The sequence below is a fragment of the Acomys minous genome (assembly GCF_964271855.1).
Source record: "Acomys minous genome assembly, chromosome: 13".
Lineage (NCBI taxonomy): Eukaryota > Metazoa > Chordata > Mammalia > Rodentia > Muridae > Acomys > Acomys minous.
Window position 1 is genome coordinate 8,182,352 of NC_140495.1, and position 21,764 is coordinate 8,204,115.

General features: G+C 47.8%; 1 protein-coding gene across 3 annotated transcripts in view; it reads left to right on the forward strand.

The window, feature by feature from the left end:
• TGFBR2 (transforming growth factor beta receptor 2) overlaps positions 1–21,764 on the forward strand; it is an 83,422-nt gene that overhangs the window by 30,842 nt on the left and 30,816 nt on the right. For all 3 annotated transcript variants that reach the window (XM_084751877.1, XM_084751876.1, XM_084751878.1), the window contains 2 exons: positions 12,951–13,119; positions 14,984–15,174. In XM_084751877.1, coding sequence (XP_084608003.1) covers positions 12,951–13,119; positions 14,984–15,174 — 360 coding nt within the window. The remainder of the gene's footprint in view (positions 1–12,950; positions 13,120–14,983; positions 15,175–21,764) is intronic.

Genomic DNA, 21,764 nt, shown 5'->3' on the forward strand with positions numbered 1-21,764 from the left:
GGGTAGATACCCACTGAGCTGTCTCCCTAGCCCCACCCCGCTTTCCTTATAGACCAAGCCGTATCTTATTCTGTTTAGCTGGGACTGAAACCCTTAAATTTCCTAGATCTTGGGTGCTTGACTTGAGAATGTTTTTCAAAAGGAATAGGCCTTAAAGATTATCACAGGCAACTGACCTGTTTGGTCCATGAAAAGACACAGAGAGTTGAGCAGCTAATTGCTCAGCACCTGAAGCCGGGTGTGGAGGGTTCCAAGCTTGTATTTCCAGCTTGCCAAACTCTCTTCCAGAACGAATCAGAAGGCAGCATTACACAATCAGCCCTTTATGCCAGGAAACGGCTCTAGGAGAGTAAAGACGTGTTTTCTGTATGTCTGTATGTGCAGAGCTTCTCTCCCCTGGGGACTTGAAGATATTCTATGATATTCTGCATGTGTTGCCCAAGTTCTTTCCCAGTTCTCTCATTGGCTGTGAATCTGAGTGTGGCAGCTCCATCTCTGAGAAAGAAAGCAGAACCCGGTACAACTTCACTTAAATATTTCAGAATCTCACAGTTCTAAGGTGCATTATTGACCTGTCATCTTTGTATATCAGTGTTCTGATTAGCACGCTGCCAAGCAGATCAGTTCTCACCTGACGAATGTACAAGCAGTCAGCAGAAGACTTCACGGCTGATCATGGCTCTTAAGTTGTCAGGTCCAAGCTGGTTACAAACAGTATAGAAAGAAGGAAAGAGGGGAGAGAGAGAGAGAGAGAGAGAGAGAGAGAGAGAGAGAGAGAGAGAAGGAAGGAAGTCAGTCAGTCTAGGGATTGTACTCGGGACCGTGTGTGTGTGTGTGTGTGTGTGTGTGTGTGTGTGTGTGTGTGTGTGTGTGTGTGTGTGTTAGGCAGGTGCTCTACTACTGAGCTACCTCACAGCTCCTGCACAGGTCAAAATAGTTGCTTTGGTTCTAGAAGGGTTGTGTAAAGATCTTTCAGCACACACAATTGTGGAACACAGAGTCTGCCCCTTGTAGAAGGGAGTTCCTCCAGAAGGTTCCCACCGAAAGGCTTCCCTATGCTGCCAAACTCCTAGCATGTAGCAGCCCCACAACAGGATGGGACCATGGGATTCATGTCTTAAGTTATGACTTTACATTCCATCTAAAACCTTTGCTAATCTTCTCACCTCAGAGATCCCTCCCCCTCCAAGCTCAGAGGCTCCTCCCCTTTAAGTTCAGAGACCCCTGCTCTCCAAGCACAGACACCCTACCCCTGAAATGTCTATAATAACAAGGTTCTTCAGGTTGTTTGGGGTCTATCAGTTTCCCCTGTGGTGGGTGGCCAGCATCACTAAAGGGAGTCCCCTGAACGCCATCCCAGCACATCTCTCTGTTGAACCTGGGAAGAATCTTTGGAATTTACACCAATTATAAAAACAGTTCAGTTTTATCTATGGAAAGCTTTACAGTACAGCTGCGATCGAACGATGCTTGCACTTGTCTGCCCACTCCAACACCCAGAAACATTCACCACCTTCCATTAACACTCAGGGACAGAGTCACCATACTCTTTTTTAATCTTGAAAATTATCTATAATTATGTAGATGTATTTATTTTTATGCGTATGTGTGTTTTGACTGCATGTATATTAGTGTAGCATGTGCTTGCCTTTGTCTATGGAGATCAGAGGAGGTCAAAAGAGGTATTACATTCTCTGGGACTGGCGTTATAAATTGTTGTGAACCATCTAACGGATGCTAGGAATCGAACCTGGGTCCTCTGTAAGAACAAGTGCTCTTAATTACTGAGCCATCTCTCTAGACTCCTCTCACTGTTATTTTCCTATCATTTTTCCTCATGGAGGGACTGTTGTACCGAGCATTACTTAGCTAATGAGAGGGCTGAGACGTGCTTGTTTCTGCCTTAGAACATTTTCACACATTCTTCTTGAATGTTCTCCATCTTAACCCTGTAAGATACCTTGTCATTGCTCAGGAAATAGATCGAGTGTATGCTGTCCATAACCCCACAGAAAGTCCAAGGCTGACCCTGAAGTTGCCCTTGGGCTAGTTAACTTGCCTACTTGACACAGACTAGAATCATCTGAAAGGAAAGCCTGGTTGAGCAGTTGCCTAGATCAGATCGGTCTGTGGGCTCGCTTCTAGGAGATTCGTCTTGATAATAATTAATGGCTGGAGGGCCCAATCCACTGTGGCTGGCAGCATCCCTAGGCAGGTGGTCCAAACCTGGATAAGCAGGTGCCTGCGTAAAACATCAGGCCGCATCCTCCATGGATTCTCATGTGAGTGAGTTCTCCGCCTGGAGATGGTGCTGCATGGGATAGCAAGCAGGCCTACCTTCAGACTCCTTCCTAGAGTTCTATCCTGACTTCCCTCCTTGATAGCCTGGAGGCATAGGATAAAGTTAACCCTTTCCTACCCAAGTTGCCTTTGATCAGGGTTTTATCACAGCTTCCTGAAGGAAACAGAGCAACCCTTGAGTATGAGTGTCTGACTTCAGTGTGCCTGGGCTTCGTCCATTGTGACACTCTTACCATAAATGTCCTCTGAAGTAAGTGAGGTGGTGACAAAAGACCTATCTCTTTTCTAAGAAAACCACTGTCAGGCTTGGGATATAGTCTAGTAGACAAAGAGTGCAGTGGGCAAGCAAGAGGACATGAGTTCGACTCCCCAGCAGCTATGTAACAAGCTAGACTCCTAAGAGTCATTTTGATTTTTAATGTGTGTCAGTGTGTGTGTGTGTGTGTGTGTGTGTGTGTGTGTCTGTCTGTCTGTCCAAAGGTCAGCATCGAATGCTGTACCTCAAGAAACATCCACCTTAAGAATTGTTTTAAATGCTTAGTATTTCCCCCCTGTTATGGTCTTCAGATTTGGGAATATGTAACATCGAAGGGGAGAGACAGACAGACAGACAGACAGAGACAGAGACAGACAGAGACAGACAGAGACAGGACAGAGAGAGAGAGAGGTGGGGGGGGGGGAACAGAGAGGCAGATTTTCCTTGAGTGCCTAGAAAAGTCTTAATCCCTCCATTTCCTGTTGGCAGAGGGACTGCACTGGGGAGGTAGGTTTTGGGGTTGCTTGCTTGCCTAGTGAGGAAGGAGGGAGGTAACCCTCATTTAGCTATTTGATGTTTGGGACTTTAAAAAGTGATTAGCTTTCCATTCGCCCAGTTTGTTTAATTCCATAAATGGGTTTTTTAAAATGTCCTTGTCAAATATATTTTTAAAACTCTTCAGGGATAGCCAGGTTTTCCCCTGGAGAACCTATTGGATTAATCTTTAAGAAATACAGATAATAACTCCTTAATCCCTTAATTTACTTGCTTGGTGAATATAAGTTTGTGTCTGTGTGCTTTTCTTGGAAGAACTGTAGTGACCATTTAACTCACGAGCAATTAGTGAAGGTGGCTGAAACCTTCCCCAGCCACATTCTCTCAGTAGAACGAGATCCATACGTCTGGGCGCACACGCACAGACAACCGCGCCGCTACCCCAGGCCGCTCAATCTAGCCCGTATTGCAGTGAGTGCTATTTAGATTGACAAGATCTGGGCTTCTACACTCTTGGCTTCTACACTTCTGTTGGGACTTTTTCCTTTTCCCTTCTGGTCTTCTTGCCTTTTGTAACTGATTTTTTCCCAACATCAAGCCTCTGAGATGAGTAGAGGACAATCATAAAGCACCCAGTGTGGCCTCCAGGTGAGAGACTCGGCTGGCTGGGCTAACGATGCCCAGGGATCCAGTTAGACAAGGCGCTCCAAAGGAAATCACCTTTGCCTCTGGGTGAAGTTGCTGGATCTCCCCACTGGCCAAACTTCCTGGAAAGCTTGAGGATACCCAACAAGGGAGCATAGTCTAGTGAAGAGCAGCCTCCTGCGGTAGAGAGGCGGAGAGCGCATCCCTAGGGTGGGAAGGCTGGAGTGCCACTAATAGAGTTGTCTCTTGTTCTGGACCATTCTGTCCCACTGTTGGTGTGGGCCTTGGACATGCTGCTGGCGCAGTGAGGCTGGCTGTTGAGGGGAATGCCTGGCTACAAGTGAAAGTACCAGGTGAGAGGCCAAATCGTTTGCATTTGCTCTTTTCATAGATACTGTAAACGCTCTGGAGGAACACAGGCTTACACCCGCTCTGAGAGAGTGCTTGTGCCCCACGCCTTTTTCTTCTTTATTCTTTCTTTCATTTTCATCCCTCTTTTCTCTTCTCTCCCTCTCTTCTGTTTCCTCCCCTCTGCACCCCTCTCTCTTTCCTTTTAAAAACATTTTTTGAAGTAGTAGGGTATCACTCTGTAATCTAGGCTAGCCTGAAACTTACCATGTAGCTTAAGCTATTTCCAAATTCATGGCATCTCTCCTGCCTCAGCCTCTCAAGTATTGGGATTACAAATATGAGCCATACCATGCCAGCCTTGGAGGATCTTTGCCAGAACAAGGCAGGGGAGGCCAGGGTCCACTGTAGCCTGCATCTCTCCCCATAGTCCAGGGCCTCTGCCCATAAGTCCTTCCTCTCTGATGACAACGGGCGTTTCTAATGACCCTTGATTCTTGCGCTATTTGTTGAGATTGTTTTATCTACAAAACAGGAAACATAAGGCATTTCAAACGGATTTCAGAGCATTAACTCCGTCATCTTTGCATGTGTATACATGTTTGTGTGTGTATGTTGGGAGCAGAGAATAGCCCCAGGTTGCATTCTGAAAGAACACCCCTTCCCCCTTTTAAAACAAGGTCTCTCACAGGCATGGACATCCACCAAACAGCTGTGCTGCCTGCCAGCAAGTGCCAGACATCCTCCTGTCTCTGTCACCCAGCGCTGAGACACTAAGTGTGTGCCACTGGGCTTTGCCCTTTTACACGGGGTGTGGGCTTGAACTCGAGTCTTCATGCCTTGCAAAGCAAACACTTCCCTAAATGGGCATCACTATCTCCCCAGCCCCTTTAGTAAAAGTACTATGACCACACAGCAATGGCCCAAGAAGGCGAATGAATTCCTTCTGGCCACTGTTACCTTCCTGCAGCCCTCAGCGTCTCCCAGTAAGCTAAGTAGTAGCTGTCTAGTACCAATGCTCAGGGACTACATGACGTTGCCACCTGAAGACATATGCTCAGCTTTTCTGTGTCAAAGCACTTTAATCACACGGGGAAGTGGATTCAGAACTTTTTTTTTAAAGCCTAAAACTCAATCAGAAAGTATTTTTTGCATTTGTCAGATGAGCTGCAGTAATTGTCTACCGTATTGAACAGGAGTGGGAACTTTTCCTTCCCACTCACTCACTTGCTTCTTTGTTCTGTGAGGGAGGCCATGGGACAGGCCAGTGGACTGGTCCCACCTCATCTCCCAAGCCGTGGGTGTTAGCTGCCGGCATGGCAAACCACATTGCTGTCTGCCAGATGGTGGCCGGGGTGTCTGACTCTGAAATGCCAGCTGCAATTAAAACCCATTCAGAGAGCAAGGCTTTCAGTGTGGGCGCAGATGGCGAGCCAGCCTCTGGGCCTGTGATCACTTAGGAGGCCAAGTTCAAGAGAATAGCAGATGGGAAAGGCTGTTAGAGGAGACATGCCTGTGAAATGCAAGGAAGTCAGTCTTCCATTTGGCCGGCTCTAAAAGCCACAGAGAAAGGAGAAAAACGCCCGTCTCCACACCGAGTGCCGTGAACCTCCACCCCAGACAAGAGTAAAGTCAGACTTGCTAGGTGGATGGATGCATTGCGTATATGCAACTAGATGCTTTGTGTATGTGTGATGCGTGTGTGTGTGTGCATGGTGTGTGTGTATCTGTGTGTGTTTGATGTGTGTGTGTGTGCGTGGGTGTGTGTCTGTATATGTATAAACCAGAAGGCAAGCTTAGGTTTCATTCCTCAGGTGACAAACATTCACTGGTTTTTTTTTTAATTATTATATATTTGGGGTTTCGATCTTGCTAATAAATAAGCTAGCCTGACTGGCCAGCAGACTGCCGGCATATGCCTGCCTCCACCTCCCATTGTACGGCCATGTGCAGCTTCTTTCTTCTTTTTTAGATCATGAGGGTTTGGGGATTAAGTTCAGGTCTGAGCTGTGTAGTCTCCCTGTCCCGCATTCAGCTTTTCAATGAAGCCTTAGCCTTGGCAGGATTGGCAGCTGTCGTCAATGGGTTTTCACTGAAGGAGGTTGCCATCCGTCATGTGAGTCGGCTGCACACTAGAAGATGAATGCTGGGGTTTCCTGGGGGGAAGACTCTTGCACAAAAACTTCAGCCTGAGTTCCTGACTGGTTTCCACACTTCAGTCTGACGCACTAACCCCCACACCCCTGGGAGCCAGTATACTCCCTACACCTGTAGACCCAGTATTTCCCCCGAGGGCTTCACATGCATATTACTGTTTGACAAGCACAGCTTCCAGGCATAGTGAGCCCTGTTCACTGCCTGCTGCTGGGCTTTTTTTTTTTTTAGATGCTTCACCTTGAACTGCCTCAGTGGCTATGGTACCATTAAATATTCAGCACTGAGCCAGACATCCAGACATCGCAGGTGTCTGCGGAGTAAATGAGCGACCAGGTCCTCCCCAAACCTGGCCCATAGTAGAGGAGGGGGAGGCATGGATTCAGAGTTATATGAAGGAATAGGACTGGGGAAACGGCTCATCGGATATAAATTCTCCTTGTACAAAGCCTGAAGCCCCTAGCTGGATCCCTGAGCCCTGTGTGAAGCTGGGAGAAGCAATTCTCCAAGGTTGTCTTGTGTCCATGTCCTGTGTGCTGTGCCCCCACCACACACACACACACACACACACACACACACACACACACACACACACACATTGATAATAAATAGTAAGGACAAAGTTCAAAGTCACAAGACCAGGCTTCTGGCAGGGATTTAAGCATTCCTGCTGAAATTCCCGATTTCCCCTAACCTTCCAGCCCCTGGTAGATCCATCTCAAAGACGTGGGCCAGGAAGTACTAACCCCAGCTAGAGAATCTGAGCCCTTCTCAGGCCTCTCACCACAGACATGCAGACAACAGGATACTTAGAGATTAATCCCCCTTCACAGGCAGAACTGAGACCCCCCCTGCTCTTCCCCCCCCCCCCCCCGCAGTGAATTTGGGGGAAATGGGAGGTAAAGATGGAGTAACCTGGGGTGAAGGTTCTGCAATTACTCAAGGGCTTGTGGGGAGAGAAGTGAAATATGTTGGGCCTCGTGAGTCTGTCACATGCTGTCACAGCTGTCCCTGTTCACAGGCCAGCATGAGACTTTCTAGGTGAAAGAGCCTCTTCCTGGGACTTCTTGTTAGGGAACATTTTGAATAATTAACTTGCCTGCTAAGGGTAGACAATTCCCTAAGGATGGCCAGCTGCTAACAAAGAGTCGGTAGCAATTAAAATGTGCTGCCTTAATATTAGACGCTTTAACTAAACACACGGAGAGTAATTCAGCTACCAGATTGGAAAGTGTTTTGAATTTTGGTTAGAGGTTATTGCAAAGTCAGTAAAATTGTCTTGGTAGTGTGTTGGGTTGTTGTTGTTGTTTTAGTGTGTGTACATAGGGGGCACCTGGGCATATGCATGCTTGTGCGAGGGCGTGCACAGACGCGGACACACACACACGCACACACACACACAGGTCTCTTTCACTTTATTTTTGAAGAGAGGTCTCTCATCTGTCTAGAGCTCACCAAGTAGGCTGGGCTGGCTGGTGAGTGAGCTCCAGGGAGCCCCCTGTCACTGCCTGGAGGCAACAGACAGACGGGCAGCAGTATGCTGTCACGCATGGTCATTGTTGTGTGTTCTGTGTTCTTACATGGGGTCTGGGGACTGAAGTCAGGACCTCCGGCTTGCAAGGAAGCGATATACTGACTGAGCTCTCTCCTCAGGCCAGGTGAGGTTTCTTGGGTGTGTCTATAATTATATCTCTGTCCCTAGCTGTTTATGTAGATGTGTTTCCTTGCAATGCTATCCCTTTGGCCTCAGAAGCATCACAGATTAACATAAGGAGTCACTGCTTGGTGCTTAAGGGCATGGCTGGCAGTTTCTTACTACGGACCGGGATGGGCATTTGCGGTGCAACTGCCCCCTCCGCCCATCCCCGTGAGCTCACTTGGTCTACAGGGTTTCTTGAGGACACAGAGGGAGGCTTGGGGTCCTTCACCTGTTGCCTACAGGCTGCCAGGGCATCTGTGAACCTCTTGAAACCAAGAGCTGAACAAAAGCTGGGGTCTCTCTGCTCCCTATCCCAGAGTGAGCTCAGGGAGCCTTTACCGGAATGGCATGAGGCCAACACAGGTCACCAATAGTGTTATCGTCTCAAAGTATTGAAAGCATCTGTCTTGCTATACAGTTTCACAAAGGGCCAGAGGGCTGCTGCCACACCAAAGGAAGAGAATATTGGCCTAAAGAAAACACGGATGCTTTCGAGGCTTCCAGGAGCCGATGGAGTTGCTCGTGGGTCGTGTCCTCTTGCCAGGGGTGAACTGTAAAAAACTTACAAGGTTTACAAAAGGAAAACCAAGGAGGTAGGGAAGGAGAGGAAGGAAAGAAAACATCCTGGCTGAACTAGAACAATAGTATCTTTTGCTTTGCTGTGATGGTGGGGAAAAATAAAATAAAATAAAAATAAAATTTAAAAAGCAAAGTGTGTCCCCAGCTGACACTGAGCAAGCATACACTCCCCTTACGTGCTACTCGCTGCTCCCAAATGTGAAATGTGGATGCTGTTTACCATTCCACCAAAATTCAAGGGAAAGACTTTCTCTTGGGCCTCCTTGGAAGGCAGCATGCTTGCTGCATCTGTGCATGTCTAGGCCCTGGTCAGCTCAGACCACTGCAGGCAGCATCAAGAGCTGGGTGAGCTGCTGTCCTGGTTCCCTTCCCCTTCCTCTCCAGTCCCCCCACCCACTTCCTGCTTTACCCTCCCCTTCCCATTTTCCTTCTCTCTCTCCCTCCCTTCCTTGTTTCTCCTTTCGTGTGTGTGTGTGTGTGTGTGTGTGTGTGTGTGTGTGTGGGTGTGTGTGTGTGTGTGTAAATTTTTTTATGGATCCTTCTGTTTCTTCCGTCAGGCATGTATTCCAGGCATCAGACCTAGACACTAAGCCTTGTCAACACATCTGTTTGGTGGCTGCTGTAGTGGCTGCTGTCATCAATTGCATCATCAGCTTTTGTCACTACTGTCTTGTCACTCTCGACTTGTGTCACTTCTCTTCAGTTCTGAGCTTCCGCTAGACAAGAACGGGCCAGCCTGGGAAAGGAGACGCGCAGGAGCTAAGACTACCTTCGCAGGCTTTCCCTCCCAAGGGACCTCTTCCTCGCATTATTGGGGGACTTTCTGTCAGCACCACAGAAATTCCATAAGTGTAGGGCTTGTTTTTGGTTTGGTTTTGAGGCAGGGTCTCCTGCAGCCCATGCTGGCCTTGATCTCCCTGTGTAACAGAGGATAATCTTCCTGCCTCTACCTATGGGGTGCTGGGATAATATGCATGCACCGATTTAATGAGTTTATGTGGTGCGGGGTGGGGGTGGGGTAGAATTTGAGCATGCTGGCAACTGAGTCAGATACCCAGCCCCTTGCGGTGCGGTTGCTGCGCATCTTCTCTCATACTTGATTCTCCCTCAGGAATCCTAGTCTGCACTGTACCCCAGAATCACCCATGTAGCTTCAAAAATCCAGAGGCCTGGGGCTGGAGAGATGGCTCAGTGGTTAAGAGAGCCTAGGTTTCTTGCAGAGACTGGAGTTCCCAGAACTCATACCTGGAGTCTCACAACCACCTGTAACTCCATCTCCAGGGGGACTCCAACCCCCTCTTCTGACTCCCAAACATACAACCCTGCCGCCCCCCTCACTCCCCCCCCCCCCCACATCCCATGTGAACATAGAGACCTCTCTATTGCTGTGACTATGGCGTATGGCGACTTATAAAAGAAAGTGTTTAATCTGGCTCATGGCTTTACAGGATCGGAGACCATAATGCCAAACAAAGGCATGGTGGCAGGGACAGCTGAGAGCTCACATCTTGAGCCACAAGTAGGAGGCAGAGAAAGCCATACTGTGGATGATGCTAAGTTTTTTAAACCTCAAACTTCAGCATACCCAGTTAGTTCCTCCAAGACCAGACTGAAACTTCTAATCCTTCCCAAAAAGTTTCACCAACTAGGGACCAAGTGTTCAAAGATATGAGCCTATGGGGCCACTCTCATTCAACCGACCACAGTTACAGGCAAATAAAATAAATTTTGGAGGAGGAGAGGCGGAGGAGGAGTCCAAGGCCCAGGCCACCTGCAGAACCACGCAGTCAGGCCATCTAAAAGCCACCAGTGCTGACATGTTGATACTGACTTGTCCATGTGGTAAAAGCTGGTAACCACCCATCTAAGTTAAGATCTTAAAATTCCAGAGGGCTAAGCCCATTTCCCCAAAATTTGATTATCTATTGAGAAGACCATCATAGCCTCCTGGCCAGCAAACAATGTCTGTTCAGAACACACCCAATACCAAGGGGAAAAAAACCTGTCTGTAGAAAATACAATCTCATATTTCTTTATTTTATTATCTTATAGGAAAATCTAAGGGGTCGAGTGAATAGTTTCTCAAATGGATCCAAACATAAAGGTTGAAAAAAAAAGTATACCCATTGTTGTGTTGGTACCAAATTTAAACAAGGTTCAGAGCCCATCGCTGCCTATATTTTTAGCTAAGCAGAAAACAGTCTGGAAGACGTTGGGGATTTCAAAATAGTTTCTTACCTAAAAATATACTTCCTGAAATGAGCTAGAAGCCTGAAAAGGATGAATGGGCTTGGGTTTTTTTTTTATTTTTGTTTTTTTTTTTTCTTCTCCTCCTATGTTTACTGTCACCACAAGAAAGCAGACCTTAAATATATAAGCTTGTATTTTTAGAGACCCAGGAAGCAGGTGTTATGCCCAAGTAACAAAGAAGGTCATGGGGTGAACTGTTGAGGGCAGAAATCTAAAGGTCACATGAGGGGGAGCGACCGTGGGAGGACTGAAGCTGGTACCCTCTGGGCAGGAACAAGCTATCACAAGGAGCGTACATGGGGCCCTTCTCAGCCCTCTCACAGGGCATCTCTAGGAGATGTCCCCCTTAGTTGCCTCAGGGCCAGCACCCATCCCCTAGCCACACAAAGCCCAAGTGTCTAAACAGCAGAGAAAAAGGAGTTAATTCTCTCTGTTGGCTTGAGTAGACAACAGCTTAGTCTTACTCCATCAAGTGCAAATTGTCTCTAATGTACCCCGATCCTCTCAGCTTGCTAACTACAAACAGTGTGATGGCTACCTCCCACCCCAGCTGCCATGCCTTCCTCACCATGGTAGACTGTGCCCTCACACTGGGAACCAAGATAAACCTGTCCGTCCTTAAGTTGTTCCTTGCCAGACATTGGGTCACAACAGTGAGAAAAGGAACTAATAGAGATGCCTTCTCTATGCTGGTGCTCTGTGACACACTGGACACACAGGTAGCCTAAGGCTCTTGGAACTTTCATGTCAGTGGGTAGGTTATATGGAAGTGTGTGACCCACATAGCTTGGCCAACAGGAAATCAGAATCCTTTGGTAGTTCTGAGCTGCTCACTTTAGGATGAAGAGTGTCATTTAATCAGAGACCAAAAAGCGTGACAAGGGTGGTAGAAACAGACACTAAGGATTAAACTGACATGTTCCTAGAGAGGCTGCCATATGCTCCAATGTGAGGACTAAGGGGTGAGGAGCTGGGGTGACTGCAGGGTGGGGGAAGGTGGTCAGAGAGGAGGGAGACCACTGTTGGGATCTTGAGGTGGAGTCACATTTCCATGTAGAGCCAGTAGAGAAGGGACAGAAGGCAGTACTGGGACACAAGATGGTGTGGGCCAAGTGTGGGAGTGCGAATCTGGCCGGAAACATAAACCTTGCCATCTTGTTCCTAGCCTACACCTGAGAGAGCTGCCAAGGCCTTTGCACAGGAGATGGTTTGACCACTGCCTTCCTCCCCTCCTCTGCCACTTCTAGGTGGAAAATGATTGCACTTTAAGGACCTGCTGTCAGCCTGCCACCTCTCTGACCACATTCCTCCACTCTGCAGTCACCCCGGCTCCTCACCCCTTAGTCCTCACATCGGAGGGTATGGCAGCCTCCCAGGAACACGTCAGTTCAACCCTTCGTGTCTGTTTCCACCACCCTTGGGTTTCACTTTGGTGGTGCCCTCTCTGCCCACTTGGGTGATGACTCTTTTCTGGTACCTCCATTTTATGTGCCCACCTCTAATTTGTTCCCCTTGCTCTGGCCTGATTTTATTGATTGGTTGGTTGGTTGATTGGTTTGCTTGCTTATTTATTTTAGACAGGGTCTCATGTGGCCCGGACTGGCTTCAAAGTCACTAGGTAGCAGAGGATAACCTTGAACTCTTGACCCTCCATCCTCTACCTCCTGTGGGCTTGATGCACCACCATGCCCAGTTTACACAATGCTGACAATGGGGCTCCCAGTTTAATGGTGGATAGGCAGGTACTCTAGGAATTGAGCTACATATCCAGCCCCAGTAAACCAAGTTTCTTTAAGAGAACTTGGAACATCCAGGGCAGTGGGCCAGTCTGTTTGTCGATTGATAGGGTTGGGGTGTGTGTGTGTGTGTGTGTGTGTGTGTGTGTGTGTGTGTGTGTGTGTGTGTAAAACATGCTTGTGTCCATCATAGACAAAGCCCAGAAGCTATTCTGCATCTCCATCACCACCACCATGCAATGGGCATCACCCCTTACATGCATCTGAGAATTCTACTTGATGAGATGGAGTCTTTTAAATTAGCTTTCTCCATGCTCTTTCCTTTATTTATTGATTACAGAGGATGCACACACATGCCGTGTCATTTGTTTGGAAATCAGAGGACACATTTCAGGAGTTGCTTCTCTCTTTGTAGTATGGGATTCTGGGATCAAACTCAGGCCGTGTGATAGTGGGATAACCCTTCGCTCTTTCTCTCTTCTCTCAGTTAACAGCGATGTGATGACCAATGACAACAGCGGTGCAGTCAAGCTTCCACAGCTGTGTAAGTTTTGTGATGTGAGATCGTCCACTTGTGACAACCAGAAGTCCTGCATGAGCAACTGCAGCATCACAGCCATCTGTGAGAAGCCACATGAAGTCTGCGTGGCCGTGTGGTAAGTCTGCGTGGCCGTGTGGTAAGTCTGCGTGGCCGTGTGGTAAGTCTGCGTGGCTGTATGGTAAGTCTGCGTCACTGTGTGATAAGAGGGGCTTTGCAGAAAGGGGGTCTTGCTTTCCCTATCACCTTACACAGTGCTGTGACAAACCTCCTGGCCAAAGCAGCTTCAGGTTGAAGGTTTGTTCTGGGTTACAGGTCTAGGGGAATGCAGCTCCTCATGTAGGAAGACGACATGGCGGACAGTCACATGGTACTAGTATTTAGGGAGCAGAGAACTAACCTGGAGATCAAGCATTCATACACTTAAGCCTATTGGGCACATTTCCCATTCAAATCAGAGCACTTTGTTTTCCATCTTTGTAAGTCATGTGTGCTCGTGGCAAGAGTCACTGCGTATATCCCCTCAAATACAGATACTGATATTCCTGGCCTTTCTCTGTCAATTATTAAATCTAATTGCCAGAACGCCTCCTATCATGGTTTGAATGTGAAATGCCCCCCAGCCCTTCACCCCCACCACAGGCTCATGTAACCCCCAGGTGGTTTAGTTAATTTCTTAGCATCCACATGGAGGCTAACAGTCACTCCAGTTCTAAGGGATGTGACGCCCTCTTCTGGCCTCCTCTAGCACTAAGTGTGCATGTAGTGCACATATAGGCACTCACAGTACACATAAAATTAAAATAAATGAATTTATACTTAAACAAATATGATGTACACTTGAGCATTTCCCAAAATATATGCCATGCTGTTTATCCTCTGATCTCTAGGCCAAATAATCTCCAGACATTTGGATCGCAGAGAGATAATCCATTTTGTACAGCGTTAACTATTCGTATTTTTCTGTTCTGGAAAGGAAGAACACCCTGCCCCTCTCTCTACTCCCTTAATTACCTGTTTTCTCCCCTGACCCTTTCTCAAATTCAGGAGCTTGCATTTCTTTATTTAGGATCTTCCTTCCCATTTTGTTTTTCAAACCAACTATTGGCAGGAAATGTGCCCCAGACCCTTACCCCATACACACAAAGAGTGACTTGTGTCCGCCACCCAGGAAAAGCCGATCATGGGCCTTAGGAGTGGTGTGATCAATAAAGTGCTTGCTGTACAAGTTGAGGACCTGAGTTTGATTCCTAGAGGCAGTTGGGTGTGGTGACCTGCACTTGCCATCCCAGCACTCTGGAAACAGAGACAAGAGGATGCCTGCAGCTTGCTGGCTGGCCAGTCTAGCTGAGTTGGCAAGTTCCAGGCCAGTGAGAGACTCTGTCTAAGTAATCAAGGGTGGCATCTCCAGAAGAACAGCACTAGTGGCTGACCTCCGGCCTCCACATGCATATGTGCGCAGGTACACATATATGCGCGCGCACACACACACACACATACACACACACACACACACACACGTATACCAAAGATAGAAAGAGGAAGATGTACCACTGTGTCCCTGGGGGGCCTCTCTAAGAGCTTTCTGGTTGGACAAGACACCAACTCTGCCCCATGAGCTAGAGGCACAGTGTGAGCCTGTAGTGCCCCAGGAGTGGGAGATTTAAAATGACTGGGCCCCTGGGAATTCTCTTTTCCTCACCTTCGCCTCTATAAGGACCCGAGTCATGATGCTTGAAGGTTCAGGTAGAGACTCCCCCACCCCCCACCCCCAGGGAGAGCTGTCTTAGTTATAATCTTAAACAGCAAAGTCAGTGCAGGCTTACGAGTGTGAGTGCTTAGGAACAGGAAGTGACTGCTGTTAGCAGAAGCTATTTCCTGAGCAATGTACAGACGTGATTATTCTATCCAGAGACTGGTTACTCATCCCCCGCCCACTTTCTGTCCTCCTCTCTTGTCCTCAATGAACCTCTGCACCCCAGGAGGAAGAATGATGAAAACATTACTCTGGAGACGGTTTGCCATGACCCCAAGCTTACCTACCACGGCTTTACCCTGGAGGACGCGACGTCTCCCAAGTGTATCATGAAGGAAAAGAAAAGGGCAGGCGAGACTTTCTTCATGTGCGCCTGTAACATGGAAGAGTGCAATGACCACATCATCTTTTCAGAAGGTGAGCCGTCAACACCCCCCACCCCCCACTGCTGTCCTCCAGGGGAGCCCCGTTGTTGTTGTGCGGGACACTGGAGCATGCTCTGAGGACATGCTTCCAGAAGGACAGAGGTGCTCAGGAAGCAGTGGGGTCCAGGCTGCCCCTTCTCAGATTTCATCCCCCAGAGCCCAGTTTTGTACCTTGCCTTGACAAGTTAAGTTTCTTTCCCCTAAAGCAATGGTTTCCCCCACGTTCGTTCTCAGGGCTATCAATAGCACCTGGGCATTTGTTCGAAATGCAAATCAACAGTATTATTTGAAATTTATTTTCTCTGCGTGTGTGCATAGATATGTGGGTGTGTGCACAGTGTATGTTCATGTGTGTGCTCATGGGTGTGATGGCCAGAAGCCAACCTTGGATGTCGTTCCTCAGCAGCCATCCGCCTTGCTTTTGGAAGCAGGCTCTCTTATTGGGACATGATTAGGCTGGGTTGGCTGGCCAGAGGTACCACTGCACTATGTAAGATTTCGAGTAAATAATGAATGCAGACAAATATTTTCCTGAGATACTTAATTAATTAGTTAATTAATTAGTTAATTAATCTTGAGATAGTCACTATGCTGCTCAGGTTAAGTCTGTAATTCATTAAGTCCAACCTAGAATGGCCTCAAGTTTAGAATCCTCCTGCCTCAGCCTCCTGAATGCTGGGATTACAGGCACGATTAGAGCCACACCTTGTTTTTGAGGCAGAGTCTCTTGATGGTCCAGAACTCACCAAGTAGGTTAGGCTGGACACTGAGCCCCAGGGATCCTTCTGCCTCTGCTTCCTTGATGCTAGAATTGCCCAGTTCCAGGTCTGTTCTGGCATCTGCGTTCTCCAGCTGAGTTCTGGCCAGGCCCTGCAAACAAAGCATCCAGATGCCTGAATACCACACTGTGGGCATGCTGAAAAGCTTGCTTCGTTTTAATCTGTGCCTCTTCCAGTCTCTCTTTTCTCCCCACATACCTTCCCCAGTCAAAGGGAGCTTGCTGGGTCTAGAATTTCTAATCAGAGCTAACCACAGCCCCTACACTGCAGGGTAATATTACAAATTAAGCGCTTTGTTCTTGTTTTGACTCAGAATCACAGCAGGAAGCTGCTGAATAAGAGCAGAAGGGCTGAAAGTGACTTTCAGATCAGGGACTAGAGTAATCACGCTCTGAGTAGTCCCTCCTGTTTCTTTATTTCCACAGAAAGCTTGCTCAGGGCTGGCTGGCCACTCCGTGCTTATGGCTGGGTGCTGTGATGGCATCTGAGGGTTACTGTCAGGACAACAGAGTCCCCAGCAGCTGCCACAGAGGCTCTTTGTAAAACTCACCTGTCCTAACTAGGTTTCCATTGCTGTGACAAAGACCATGACCAAAGGCAACTTGGGGAGAGAAGGGTTTATTTGGCTTACATTTCCCATCATTAATTCATCGGTTGAAAAAAGTCAGGGCAGGGACTCAAGGGAGGAACCTCAAGGCATGCACTGAAGCGGAAGCCGGGAGGAAATGCTCCTAATTGTCTTGTTCTCCTACTTCTTGTTCAGCCTACTTCTCTGAACGCACAGGACTGCCAGGGGTGGCATTCTCCATGGTGGGCTGGGCTCTGCACATCAATAGCTAATCGAGACATGTCCGCAGGCCAATCTAATGGAGGCATTTCCTCAGCGGAAGTCCCTCCTTCCCAGGTGCCTCTACCACATGTTAAACTGACAAACCAAAAACCAAGCTAACCACTACAACATCTCTTGCTTCAAAGGGAGTAAGAGTGTTTATTCTGAGGTGGGTAGGAATGGGCGTGGCCGGGGAACACAGACTTGGGTTAGCCTGGAGAACATGCTCCACAGTGGAAGGGGTTAGACCAACCTTGTGTGGTTATAGGACAAAGAACAATTAAATGTTGAGATATTTAGCGGATACACCGTGGGGGCTGCGTGCAGCCGGCAGGCTGGAGATGGCAGAGCGGAGGAATCTCTCCAGATGGCTCCAGACTCTGCCTGACTCCGTTCTTCGCTTCCGAGCTTCTGGAAGCAGGAGCTCTGTCAGTCACTTAACTCATTCCACAGGTTCCACCTGGTCCTCAAAGGATGTTAAGTCGGATCCTGAGGTTGGTGACAAGCAGCAATTAGAGGGGATAAAGTAGCCCAAGGTAATCTCCAGTCAGCACCCATAGCACCCATAGCCCAACCTTATCAGCAAGCTCTGATTGACCAGTCGGTGGCCCTTCTGATCTGCAATAGGGGTGTAGCTTTTCAAGAAAATCCCAGCTAATACTCCTGCCTTGCCCATGCGCTTTGGTGTCAGGTAGACCAGCCACCTAATCCCAACCCTAACCCTGAGAGCCTCCAGCATCTGCGTCATCACAGGGCCTCCCTCGGGGACACTGAAATGTCAGCAGCGCTTGTAAAGGGTGGGGGTGGGGTAGGGGGGTAGGGGTGGGGGGTGGAACTGAAACCATGACTCAGCAGTTAAGAATGCTCCCCCTTCCATTCCAGAGGACTGAGGTTCTGTTCCCAGCACCCAGGCCTGGTGGCTCACAACTATCTGTAGCTACTGCTCCAGGTGATCAGACACCTTCTGGCCTCTCAAGCACCTACACACCTACACACACACACACACACACACACACACACACACACACACACACACACACACAGGAAGGTGGAACCAGAGAGGCGCTCACCACCAAGGCAACAAGATCCAAAACACTCATTTTGGGATTTTGGCAGAGCGGGGTGGGGGAGGGGCGAGACAGCATTTCTCTGTGCTTTTGACTTGCATTTCCCCAATGCAAGTAATGATAATGTGCCATTTTTAGACTGAGCAAGCACAGCTCTTGCTTCCTTGTTTGCGTTCGTTTACCTGTGAGAACGTCTCCTCTACTTCCCAATAACAAGAGGCCATCTAGGCAGTCTTCAGGATGCTTTGTACAAGCCCTCCTGTTTTGGATCTGCAAGAGAGATGCTCCTTAGCCTAGTGTCACTCTTTGGGGAATGACGCTGTGACACTGAAGAGAGTTTGCCCAAGTTGTGTGGCTCTTCAGCGGGTTGTTATGTATTCTGCTGGGGCTTGGGATGTGGAAAGCAAGAAAATGAGCCACAAGGAAGTATGCGGGTGGAGTCTACGTCTTCCGGATTCCAGTGACTATTTCTGATCATCCTACATTTGCTTTCCACATGGAGGGGAAACAGCTCATTTTGGAACCTTAGAGGCACCGTGGGCATGTAGTAAAGGGAATTAGCACTGGAGGTAAATCCTAGACATCCAACAGACCGGGCCAAGGGCGAGTCCCTCTGTAAAGGAAAGCCTAAGACCCAGACTAAGGACTTGGCAGGACCAATTATGAAAGTGAGGGCTTTGCCATGCTGGAGCCTCTGGTAGATATGTTCAGGTGGGCAGGCTGCTTTCAGGTGTGCCTCATTTTTTTAGTGCTGACTCTTCTTTTGGAGACATGGTCTCCTTAGGTAGCCCTGGCTGGTTTGAAACTTACTATATAGACCAAGCTGGTTTGAAGATTACAGAGATCCACCTGGGTCTGTTTTCAGAGTGCTGGAGTTAAAAGCATGGACCAACCACCATGCCTAGAAAAATAATCTTTTTTCCCTTTAATTTTATAACAAATTAGCCATTTGAGATTAGCCATATTGGCAAGCCCTGGGTTAAATTAAGGGACCATGCCTCATGCAGAAGGTGGATGAGTAATGGAGAATTATTTCCAACATTCACCTTGGGCCTTCCAATGCATGTGTGTACACGTGTGGATGCATACACACACACACACACACACACACACACACACACACACACACAACCACCCACCTTGGATACGTACATTCTCATACACATTGTCCCTCCTCCACATACAAAGATGCATACACACCTTCACACACATCTACACATACATGTACACATACATGTACACACACATGCACGCACAAATAGAGACATGAAGAATGAATGGTGAGTTTGATAGGATGCTGGGAGGATAAATAAGTCTGTGGATTTAGAGACTGTAGCACAGCAGAGCCCTTGCTACTCCCTGGTCATCAGGAGGTGACTATAAGGTCACGTGTTCTCCTTTGTCCTGACACATTCCCATATGAATTGTGTTACTGTGAAAAGCAGTGCATCCCAGGGAGTCCTAGCTATAGTCTGATGTCTCCGGAGAGAAGGCTGCAGAGGATGCTGTTCACTGTCTACATTAACTTCTGTGCCTGCCAGTCGTTTTGACATTACAGAACGGCACTGTCATTTATAGATATCGCAGATGAGAACATTGCTATGGATTTAGAAAAGGAAATTGCAAAAAAAAAAAAAAAAAAAGGAGAAAATTTTGTGTTGAGGGCTGGGGACATGACTCATTTGGGAGGGCGCTTGACTAGCATGCATGAGGCCCTGAATTTGATCCCCAACATGACATAAGTTCAAGTATGCTCACCTGGAATCTCAATGCTCGAGGTAGAGGCAGGAGGATCAGAATTCAGAGTTCAAGGCCAGCCTGGGCCACACAAGACCTTACCTCAAAAGGAATATGGTTTAAGTAAAAGTATGATTGAGTGTTGGGATGCTTACACTGGCTCTTTTTGGCTACATGTGCTCATGTCCAGCCCATGGCTAAAGTTTGGATGCTTCTGCTGGGGAAAGCCAGGAGAAGTTCCACATTTTCTCTGCTTAGGAAGGATCATTTCTCTTTTTAATAATAACTTATTTTTAATTACAATATAATTACATCATTTTCTCCCTTCCTTTCCCTCCTTCCAGTTCTCCTGTGCAGCCTTGTGCTCTCCCTCAAATTTCAAATTACCTTTTCGCTAATTTAATTGCTGTTGTTACTCAAGTACATACACACACAGAGAGAGAGGGGGGGCACATGCATATACATACGCACACTCAGAAATATATTCTATAGGGGAGCGGATCATTGTGTCACCTAGCTGTGTGGACAGCCTGCTGCCTGCTGCATGCAGGCCTTAGCAGTTAGCATGGAGACCCATGTAGGCTACCTGAGATGCTGAGAGAAGGGAGGAGAGCAAGGACTCCAACCACAATGCTTTGCTCCCTTCCTCTCTCATTGTTGTAGATTTTCTTCTTAACCTAAAACAGCCTTTTGGTTTGCGAGCCTCCCTCTGGCAGGAAGACAAATGGTTTTTTTTTTTTTCTTTTTTCAAACAGTATCAGACATGTGGTTTCCTGTCTGTGTTTCACTTTGCTGGCAGCACATCTCAGCCAGCTGCTTCCCTCTGGGCCCTTTGCAACCTTAATGGTAGTGCTTCTTGCCATCCACTTACTCCATTCTGGGTGCACCAGATGCCGGGCGCACTTCACTGACTTCCGGTGCCTTCCAAGTGATAGCAGTTTAGAAGTGTTTTCCCCCTGAACCCCAATCTCATGTTGAGCCTGTACAGCCCAGCAACTGGCTTCTTAAAAGAAATTTAGGGGTTTGTGATATCTTTTTCTTTATTATTATTATTTATTATTATTATTATTATTATTATTATTATTATTATTTAGTTTTGGTTTTGAGACATATTCTCATATAGCTCAGGCTGATTTTGAGCCTTCTACATAGTTGAAGAAGACGACCTTGAACTTCTTATCCTCCTGCCTCTGTCTTGAGCGCTTAGATGGCAGGCCTGCACCGCCATGCCCAGTTTATACCCTCCTCAGGATCCAGCCTAGGGCTTCCTGAAAGCTAGGCAAGTATTCTGTCAGCCGACCTGTACTCCCTGTCCTGACCCTGACCTTTCTGCCCCTTCTCCCTCTGCTTCTCCAGCGCTGAGATTACGGGTGTGTCCCCACTAAGGCTGTGGGATGCTGGGGTGGGATGTTAGGGTGCTGGGGAATCAACTCAGGGCTTCCTGCATGCTGGGCTAGTGAGCACTCTACTAGCTATGCTGCATCCCATCCCTTAGGTCCTATAGCCAGGCAATGAGAAGAGTAAGTGGTGCTGTGCAACCCTGGGCCTCTGGTTACACGTTGCCTTTGATTGTGCACTCAGCCCTCAGAACGGCTCCTTTCCAGCTTTGCATCTTTGGTTTAAGATGAAACAAGGCTGGTTTAGTTTCTGGACTAAATGTAGAACTGAAGAAGAAGGAAGGAAGACAGGAGTGGGGTACGGTAAAAATATGATTGAGAAAAATTGTTACAATAAGAAGAAAAGTATGGATTAGAGCCAGTGGTGTTGTCTCCCGGAAGGACGAATCCATCCTTTGAGTGGTGACTCCGAGCAGAAAGAGCCTCTGGTTGTGTACAGGATGGCTAGTGAGCATATCACAGATCCTCCAAGAAACCAGAGTCTGAACAAAGGAAAATAGAAACTGCACCAAAATTCAGTTAGGCTCAGCACAGGGCGTATTTGAAATAACTTAAGGTAAAACGACTCCCTTTTGTAAAAAATTTTTTGTCCCTACGCGGGCGTTCTGAAGGTGGATGTGGCGGTGGTTGTTGTGGAGGTTGTAAACATGTATATGTAGAACCCCGTTCTCCAAAACTCATTGCAGAGGCAGGGGGCGCTGTGATGGGGGTCCAGTGTGTGTACAGCCTTCCCTGGACCCGTCCACTGGCTATGAGTGGCCATTACAGTAACC